This window comes from Ipomoea nil, unplaced genomic scaffold (assembly GCF_001879475.1).
Source record: "Ipomoea nil cultivar Tokyo-kokei standard unplaced genomic scaffold, Asagao_1.1 scaffold1834, whole genome shotgun sequence".
Classification (NCBI taxonomy): domain Eukaryota; kingdom Viridiplantae; phylum Streptophyta; class Magnoliopsida; order Solanales; family Convolvulaceae; genus Ipomoea; species Ipomoea nil.
Window position 1 is genome coordinate 4,102,108 of NW_017618262.1, and position 9,664 is coordinate 4,111,771.

The window sequence follows — 9,664 nt, forward strand, 5'->3', positions numbered from 1 at the left end:
TTCAGCTCGCATCGGAGCACGTGGAGGCCTCCAGGATGACGTTGCACTGGTTCGGAAAAACGTCATCTTCTTCGCTCTGGTATGAACTCAACTACATTGAATCCAAAGGGAGGATGAAGAAAGGCAACCGGATTTGGTAGATTGCTTTCGACAGTGGATTAAAATGTAACAGTGCGGTCTGGAAATGCAACCAGAACCTTAAAAAACCGACGATGACCCATGAAATTACATATATATCCTCAAAAGTCACAGTCAACAAATGGTCAAATAGACAGATGACTAAATTATGTTAAAATTACAAAGTTAAGGACTTAATTGGTTGAAATTGAAAGTCGAGAACCAATTTGTGAATTTAGCTATAGTCGAGGGACCATTTTGGGTATTTACTCTTTAATAAATAATATATTTGAACTTACAATTTAGTATCTTCTCAATCTTAAACAATCTTTTATTTCTCATTTTATGCTTCTAAGTAATATCACTCTTCAATGATGATATACAAGCATTTATGACTATACAGGTAAGAAAGAAATTTTAGTAAGCTCCACAAGAGTTAGCATATATGTGAAGATTTGTAAGAATAAAAGAGTAACATTTTCATGAAATTACTAGATTTTTTGACAATTTGTATAATACGGAGTATAACTTTTATGGTTGAATATATGATGCTTTTTGTGTTAATCACCTCGTTAAATATGATGGTTTTATGTTAATCACCTAGTTAAAACCTTCTTAATTGCATGACTGATTCCAAATTAAGCTCAACTTTCACGCTATTGAATCCTTTCTCTTTCACATTTCCGATTATTCGATCAGCATTTGAGCAGGTAACTATGTTATGTAATCCATAATTAGGTGTTTTTAGCATTTGAAAGCTAATTTAATCACGAGATTATGCTAGTTAATCACTGGCTGCAGGTTCTTTTGACGTCTTCGCGCCCAATTGTCGTCGCAAATCTTGCAATTTTCTCCGCAACGCCCGCGCCCACACTTTCGTCAATTGAATTCTCCCTCAGCCGCAGGCAATTACGTATCTGATTAGCAGTAAGTCAATGGCCTCGACAACTGTACTGTGCTGTTTTCAAGCTTCAACTTGAATGGTGGATCGCCATTTCTTATTTTAATGCTGGTAAATTGTTAGAATTTTGTTCGCGTTCCCTGAAATTCAAAGCAAAATGCAATTATAAATTGTTATTATTATTGTTATTGTTATTATTATGTTCTTCGCCCTACAATGATTGCATTGTTTTGAACTTTTTTGGACGTAGGATGATTATTGCCTGTAATTCCCCCACTTTTAGCTTCTTTACAACAATACAACAGTGTTATGTCTGCGTTTGAGTTGATATCTCAAAAATCCTCAGCTTTCTCTTTCTGCAGGGTTCAGGGCCTTGCTGTAAGTTAAAATTCGAATCTCGAAAAGTCCCTTTAACACTTTTCAGTTGTTAGGTATCCACATTAAAGGCATGTATATGCATATAATAGTCGTTTTTTATATGCTGTGTTGTTGGACATTCTTAGTTGTTTTGGATACTTGCTTCTTCTTTTCTTTGTTTTTGAAAATTTGAAGAATGAAACTCTCCAAAGAAAAAAATGGTTGTATCCCAGAAAAGAAAATGCAGTAGAGATCCGGTTATTCAGGCTAAAATGGAGGATTATGAACTTCAAAGGGCAACCAATTTATCCATTGGTCCACTTTGTCTTGTCACCTAATCAACTTTAATGGGTAAATTGTAAAAACTTGGAGCTACTCGTGAAAGCAATAATAGCACTATAGCAGATATCATAATGTCTACACTATTAGGCTGTGGTGCCATAATATCTGTACTGTTGTAGGATTTGTGGGGCAGGGAGCAATTGTGCAGTAATAAGGTCTTCTATAATCTGATACCCACCTAGCTGCCAAGAAGATACAAGTAAATGAAATATGCAGACTCCAAAAGCAAGGTAAATTCATTAGCTCTTCACAAACTTTTCTCCTATAGACAGTGAAAGAGAATATTGCAATGTGGAATGATCTTAGTTAATATTTGAGCTCAACTCTTATGGAGTTAATGTCACTGTTGTTGCAATGCAAACATCTCATTCTTAGAGAATAGATTCTTCGCTTTCTCAAAAACTGCTTGTGAGTGACATTAATGTAGGTTATTTTGTTGACTGCAATCTTTATTTTTAATTTTTTCATATTTATTTAATTTGTGCTTTCACTGCATTGATTTTCTTGAGTAGTATGTCTGATTGTCTGATAATGTAGCTTGTCTGTCAATGATCCTGATGTTTTTTATGTCTTTGCAACTCATTAGATACTATATACACTTATACAGAATGATGGAGATCTGTTTTGTTTCCAGAATGCAGTTTAATATTTTCTCGACTGTTATGAATTGAGGGTCTGCGACTGAATAGAAGCTGTTCCTGTACTAATTTGAATGTGGTCCTCCCTACTTGAATACAAGTAGTTATGTTCTTTCCAGCTGACTATGATAGAAACATTGAAAACCTTAACAAACTTCTCTATAATGTAGATTTTTTTTTTTTTTTCAATATATAAATTTAACTTGTTAGAGCCTGTGCTATATTATATGGTATCAAACACTGTTTATGATGAAGCACCAAAAACGTTGTCTTTAATTTTCTATACATGCTTGTCTAAGGATAAGGTTGATGCTGCTATTCAATGTCTTGAACATTGTGACTGAAAATGCCTGTGGTGTTAGATAACTATTTCAGGTAGTTCTCTGTTTTGTGATTTTTTTTTTTTCCTCTAAATTATGCTTAGCATGAGAGTTGTATATCATTGTAGCAACCTTGATTAAAATGTTTTTGGCTTTTCTCTAATCCCCGATGATTGCTCAGTTCTTTGGTCATCTCATTTCTAGGTTAGTTTACTGTTTTGTTTACAGACAAAGGTCTTTAGAAGTACCTCAAAAAAGATCACAACCCGCAGTTTCTTCAGAAGAATCTCAAAAGATCTCCCCTCGATCTCTTTCTCATGGAGTAAAGACCTCTCCTCGTGCTGTACCGCAGCTCAAGACAGCTGTGCCTGAACGTAAGTCACCATCTCAATCATATGCAATTAGCAAGCTGAAGGATATAAGCTCAAAAATCACTGAACAAAGATCACCCCAGAGTTTTGGATTAGAGGTATACATCTATATATGAAGCGTCCACATATTTAGACTTCTAAACCGTGTAACTTCTGTGGGCTGATAGTCGAGGGACGCTTGTAGGAAGCATTGTATTGTACATATTATTCATACTTTTTAGGTAGGACTGACCTTGGATTGCAATCTTCCGCATGCAAAGATGATTCTGAACTCTAAAAAGTTCGCAAATTTATCACTGCTTCTTCTATGTTTTTCATTGCGTCAGAATTTTGTCTAATGGAAGCTTTATCTTCTGTTTCATTTCCTCTTCTCAAGGTTACTAAGTTGGAATCTCAGATTTCTGAACCTCAGACAGATCTAAAGAAAGTCAAAGATCAATTAAGTTCTACAGAAGCGGTTAAGATTCAAGAGGAGCAAGATATTGAGTTATTGAAGATGCAGTTTGCGGTCATGACCTCAATACTGGAAGACTCCCCGAAACAGTTGTTGAAGCACACCGCTGCTTCTGAGAAAACTTATGCAAGTGAACTTCAGAGCTCCTTTAAGCAGGAGAGTCGGACATTGCAGTCTGAGCTTGGGGTGACTGACTCAACTGCATTGCTTTCTTCCTTATCTGGAATTAAACAGTTGAAGTCCCGGCTTGGAACTATGGCTGAATATGAGGTTACCCAAACCAAGAATGGACAAAAAACACAACCTGAACTGAATAGCTCGAAAGAAAATCTGAAGGGTAGTTTTTCGCTCGCAGAGGATATGGAAACCCAATTAAGGGATAACAGTGAGTCAGTAGCTCAAGCCCAACCACGTGTTAATGAAACTCTGCTGCAACTAGAAGCAGCCAAAAAGACTGTTGAGACCCTTAGATCAGATGGTTTCAAAGCCATGAAAGTGTATGGTCCTGTGACTTCAGAACTAGACAAGTCAAGGGCACCTGTCAATCTGCTGGAAGAGATTGCTTGCAAACTCCCTGGTACCATTATTGATTGCCGTAGCCCTCAATCTACGTGTGATCAGAACGAAATTGGACAGAATGAAGAAAATAGGAAAATGCTTGAAGCAGAGATTTCTTCTATGAAATCAGAAATTGAACATTTGAGAGCTGCTCTAGAAGCAGTTGAGATCAGATACAATGAAGAGCAAACTCGAAGCACTTTGGAGATCAGGGGTGTGTATGAGTTGATGGAGCAGATGAAGTCCATTTCAGGTAATAGGGAGACCGTGCTGAAAGAGGAGGTTGACAACTTGAAAGTTGAAATCGAGGGGTTGAAAGCAAATCTGATGGATAAAGAAACTGAATTGCAAGGTATCTGTGAGGAGAATGAGACTCTAAGACTGGAAAATATGCAGTCAGGACAAAGGAAATATACACTAGAACAGGAGCTTCAAAACTCAAAAGTTGATATTGAAAATTTGAAGGCAAATTTGATGCACAAGGAAACAGAACTACAGAAAATCTCAGAAGAAAACAAGATGCTGATGTTGGAAGTCAGGGCAAGAGAACCCAACAAGGGGAATGTGAACCATGAAGTTGATGCTGAACTAGAGAGAGCTAAGGCGGCAGGGCAAGAAGCTCTCATGAAGCTTGGGTACATGAAAGAAGAAGTTGAGAAGAGTAACACGCAGGCAGCGAGAGTGGCCGAGCAGTTGGATGTATCACAGGCAATGAATGCTGAACTGGAAGCAGAGTTAAGGAGGCTGAAAATTCACTCTGACCAATGGAGGAAGGCTGCTGAAGCAGCTGCGGCTATGCTTTCAGCTGGGAATGGGAGATTCATGGACAGAACTGTATCAATGGATAGCCAGCATTGGCACAGATCTGGTAAGCTTAGTCCACCTTTTTCAGAAGGCATTGATGAAGATTTTCTGAAGAGGAAAAATGCAAATATGCTTAAGAGAATCGTCATCCTGTGGAAGAAGGCTCCAAAATAGGACCACAAGGCTGAAGTTTTGGTATTATATTGCACATTTGCACGCACTGTTGCTGTCGTGTTCAAGATGTGTACTTAAGATACAATCATATGAATGCTTGTGATGAAATAATCTCTGCTGTGTGTTAATAAACGCTCAGGCTTTATCTTCTTAGCTTATTTTCTGTTTCTCTGGGATTAAACGGCTCATATTCATGCTGTTGCAATGCTCAGAAACTTACTGCCTGTGGTATTAAGGATTTGATAGAAATAGATATTTTCATCTCATATGTAAGTGCTGCTTTTGTCCCTCTAAGTTGCTTGCATTCACTACAGTAATACATTCTACGGTTGGTCATCTGGATTCGTGGGACTGAAATTCTGTAACCTTAAAATTGAGTTAATACCCAAAATCGTCCTCGACTACAGTTGTTTTTCTCAATTTCGTCCTAAACGACTTTGGTGACCTAATATCGTCCCAGACTTTTGTGTTTCGCTCAATTTAGTCCCAGACTTTTGTGTTTTTGCTCAATTTAGTCCTTCATTTGTTATTTTGTCCATTTGGTGTTAAATAAATAGACAATTCAGTAATTTTAATATTGACATCTCTTTACTCATAGACATGTGAACTGCGAAATCTTTTTTTTTTTTACGAATTACTCCTAGAATTACTCCTAAAACTGCGAATATCAAATTTGATTTGCAGGTCCGGGAGTAATTCTGGGTGTAATTCGTACAAGAAAGAGGAATTTCGCACTTCACAAGACGAAAGTAAAGAGAGATCAATATTGACATTATTGAATTGTCCCTTTATTTAACACCAATTTGACGGAATAACATATGGAGGACTAAATTGAGCGAAACACAAAAGTCTGGGACGATATTAGGTCACCAAAGTCGTTTAGGACGAAATTGAGAAAAACCACTATAGTCGAGGACAATTTTGGGTATTAACTCCCTTAAAATTACATTCATTTACTTTTGTACTAATCACTACATAGTACATACATTGTTGTCATATGCATCCAAGTATCTTATTACAACAGAATCAGATTCAATGACATTGTATTCATGCCCATCCTCCACCCCTTTTCCCTTCTTCAAATTTTCTAACAATCACAATGGTAATAGTGATCTGTTAGCCATAGTCATAGATGGAAATCCTATGAATCTTCTTATGCCCAGATTGTTAACAAACTGTTGAATTCCCCATCCATTTTCTTCTCTTTCTCTTAACTGATTCTTGATCTTCTGAAAAATCCATTGCAGGCATTCCCCTGCTGAAATCAGTACGCAGAGTGCATAGAGAACTGGTCTGACTGAATCGGGGAACAAGACTGAAGCAGTTGACAGTAATGACAGAAGGGGAAAAAACACCATAGCTATGCAGACAATATCTTCACAGCTTCGAATCTTTCGATACAGAGAATGCGAAGAAAATCTCTGGTTGAGTCCATAAATGAAGCAGAAAATTAGCAGAGAACTCACCGCAACTAGCATAGTTCTTGGATGCGTTTGAAATGGATCTGGTTGATTGGTGCCTTGATATTTTAACTGCAGAAAGTTGAGTATCACTGAGAAAGCGAAACCAAAGAGGGAGAGGAAGGAAGTAGCTACACCAGGTTGGTGTTGCATGGCAATGAAACCACGATGGAGTTGATGGGTGAAGTTTGTCCACGAGAAGCTCGCGTGATCATCCATTGCTATATGCTGGAGTAGATAGACAAAACTGGGTTACAAGTTTACAAGGTAATGGTGGGTGAGAAATGTATAGCAGAAATGAATGATGTGAGGAATGAAAGGAGAAAGAGCCTGGGTGGAATGAAGGTTTAAATAGGTGTTAGTAGAAAAACGAATTGCTTTTATCCTTTCTCAAATTTGTATAGACCTTTCTTAATGGGGTTAATGACATGATAATTCCTGCTGGAGAGTGGGAGGGAAGTGGTATGGGGCAAAAGGTTCAAAGGTTCAGAACACATGTAGTACTGGTGATTAAGGTTCACTTGTTTCATTTTCAAAAGAAATATGAATATATGGCCTGTGTATCTGCCTTAGCTTGACTTAGTTTTAACTTCAGCTATTCTGTTTCAAACATGATGTAATTTGAAAGGAAAAAGGGTCAAATGTCCTAGGACATTGTATTACTGGATTAAAAGTTTGACTTAAAATTTGCTTTTAGCAGTAAGGTGAAGTTTAATTTTTGTCACGAATATTTGAGTTTTGAATTTGGATTGGACTCATTGTGTGCAAAAGTGTATAATATGGTCTTGAGTCTCAAATTTATATTCACTTGATTTACCTCTTTATGAGCATGTGTCTAAGTGCGATTTCATGATGTTCAAAATATAGTCCAACGAAGATGTGAAACCTGAGTTATAAAAAAATAAAAAAATAAAAAAAAATCTTTAACTGAAAAAAAAAAAAAAAAAAAAAAGAACCTAAAACCTATTGAACCTTTTTAAACCAACAACAAAGTTTAATTAGAGTCCAAAAATTTGTTATTGATTATTCTTGTCAGAGAGATGTAGAGGCCGGGTCCTAAAATAAAGACTGTCATTGTCTTATAAGTCCAAATCTAAACCCTTCTCTCAAGTTAGTCAAGAGGTGTGTTTGGTTAGCATGAATTCAAATTCTTTACTAATGTAATTGAAATTCTTTACTAATGTAATTTCATGAATTGTAAAATTATGATTATGATTGGAGGTTCCTTCAATTCAATGAATTAGAATTCATAGCCTCACTCCATGAATTGGAATTCAGCTATGCAAACGAAGGAAAAAAAAAATGGAGAAAAAGACACTTTTGCTCATTATTATTATTATTATTATTATTATTATTATTATTATTATTATTATTATTATTATTATTATTATTATTGTTATCATTATTATTATTATAATACAAGGACATTTTAGTATTTATATTACTCATTCCTAATAATTCTATTGTACTACCAAACAATGCAATTTAAATTCTTACTTTATTCCCATATAATTCTTTTCTCATAAAATTACAAATCTTTTCTTCTCTAATTCTATCCTCTCAACCAAAAGTCATGTTATTGTTATTGCAAACAACCAGGGGTGTATAATGACATGTGATAGTCATACCAACAATGGCACTTACAAAAATTTAGGGAGTTTCTATGAAAATAATTTTATCTAAATGTGTTATATGAAGAGTTGAATTTGGGATCTTGTGGTTATCAAATCAACTATTCAACCAACTTGATTGAAATTATCTAACAAATTATTAAAATTTATAAAAGTTATGATTGAATACACTCCTTAGATTCACAATTTGATATTTTATTATGGACGGCGCATAACTATATGGACCATAATGCATCAAAGCACATCAAACAAATAGTGAATTTTATGCATTCAAATAGTGAACATTGATTTATTAATTATCAAATTTCTAAATAAAGGAAGTGGAGTGTGTGGAATAAGTTCAGCTATGCTCTACAAATAATGAACCTCAAGTATATCATAAATGAGTCTAGAATGTACATGCCTAAATAATCAACCTTCAATCAGTTTGTATATGCTCAAATAATGAATATTATGCATACAAACAGTGAACCTTATGCATATAAATAATGAATCGTTTTCATACTATTTTGTATACATTCAAACAATGAACATTACGTATAAAAATAATGTACTTTATGCGTAGAAATAATCTATTTTATACATAGAAAATAATGTATCATATGCATAGAAATAATGACAAATTATACTATGGACCAGGGTCTACCTTGCATTGTAGATCTTGGTCCAAAAATAACATTCAGATTTTGTATATACAATTGACATATTCTGTACATGCAGATGATAGTTTCTGTACCTGTAACTATCTTGTGTCAGCAATTATCAAGTTATTTGTTTGCATGTACAAAAACTATTAACTATATATAGATGCAGAATGTGTTAACTAAAGGTAAAAAAATTTGTATCAGGATTCACAATGCAATATGAACCCTAGTCCATGGTATAACAATTGAGAGATAATATACCATTATACCCCATGCATGGTCCACCTCATATACAACCCAAACTTGGTTTGTGGGCAAATTATATCGTGGACCCTGATCCAATACACAGAATTTGACTTCATAAGATACATAATTCATGTTCATAATGCACAATTGCACATACACATACACACGGTGTAACGAACATGAATTTTGTGCATTATGAACATGAATTATGTGTATTATGTTAAGTGTTTATGTGTCTTCAGCTATATAATACACCGAATTCATGTTCATTATATTATGTTTATATGTATGTTTATTATAAACATGAATTTTGTGTATTATGAACATGATTTATGCGTATTGGACCAGGGTCTACAGTGTATTGTGGACCTTGATCCACAATATAATGATTGAAGTTTGTGACGATAAAGAACTTCCAAAACGGCAAATTATGCAAGGTGGACACGGTTCCAAAACTGTCATAATTGTGAATATAGAGTTCAAAAATTATGAACATAAAATTTTGTATTTATGAGCATAGAGATCTATAATTATGAACATAGAGTTTTATAATTGTGAATATAGAATTCAGTAATTATGAATATAGAATTTTATAATTATGAACATAGAATCATGTCCACCTTGCAAGGTAGACACGATTCCACGGC

The 9,664-nt window shown here is 35.0% G+C and overlaps 1 protein-coding gene across 4 annotated transcripts; it reads left to right on the forward strand.

Moving 5' to 3' along the window:
• Positions 1–780: 780 nt before the first annotated feature.
• LOC109193002 (interactor of constitutive active ROPs 3-like) lies at positions 781–5,372 on the forward strand. Of its 4 annotated transcripts, XM_019343755.1 has the most exons (5): positions 1,078–1,129; positions 1,381–1,726; positions 1,837–1,947; positions 2,904–3,144; positions 3,423–5,372. In XM_019343755.1, exons 3-5 carry the CDS (start codon positions 1,928–1,930, stop codon positions 5,034–5,036), a joined length of 1,875 nt encoding a protein of 624 aa, XP_019199300.1. In that variant the 5' UTR covers positions 1,078–1,129; positions 1,381–1,726; positions 1,837–1,927; the 3' UTR covers positions 5,037–5,372. The 4 variants fall into 4 exon arrangements, with proteins under 4 accessions (XP_019199298.1, XP_019199301.1, XP_019199300.1 ...); XM_019343753.1 differs by lacking the exons at positions 1,078–1,129; positions 1,381–1,726 and adding an exon at positions 781–1,044; XM_019343756.1 differs by lacking the exon at positions 1,381–1,726 and having other exon boundaries at positions 1,066–1,129.
• The last annotated feature ends 4,292 nt before the right edge of the window (positions 5,373–9,664 follow it).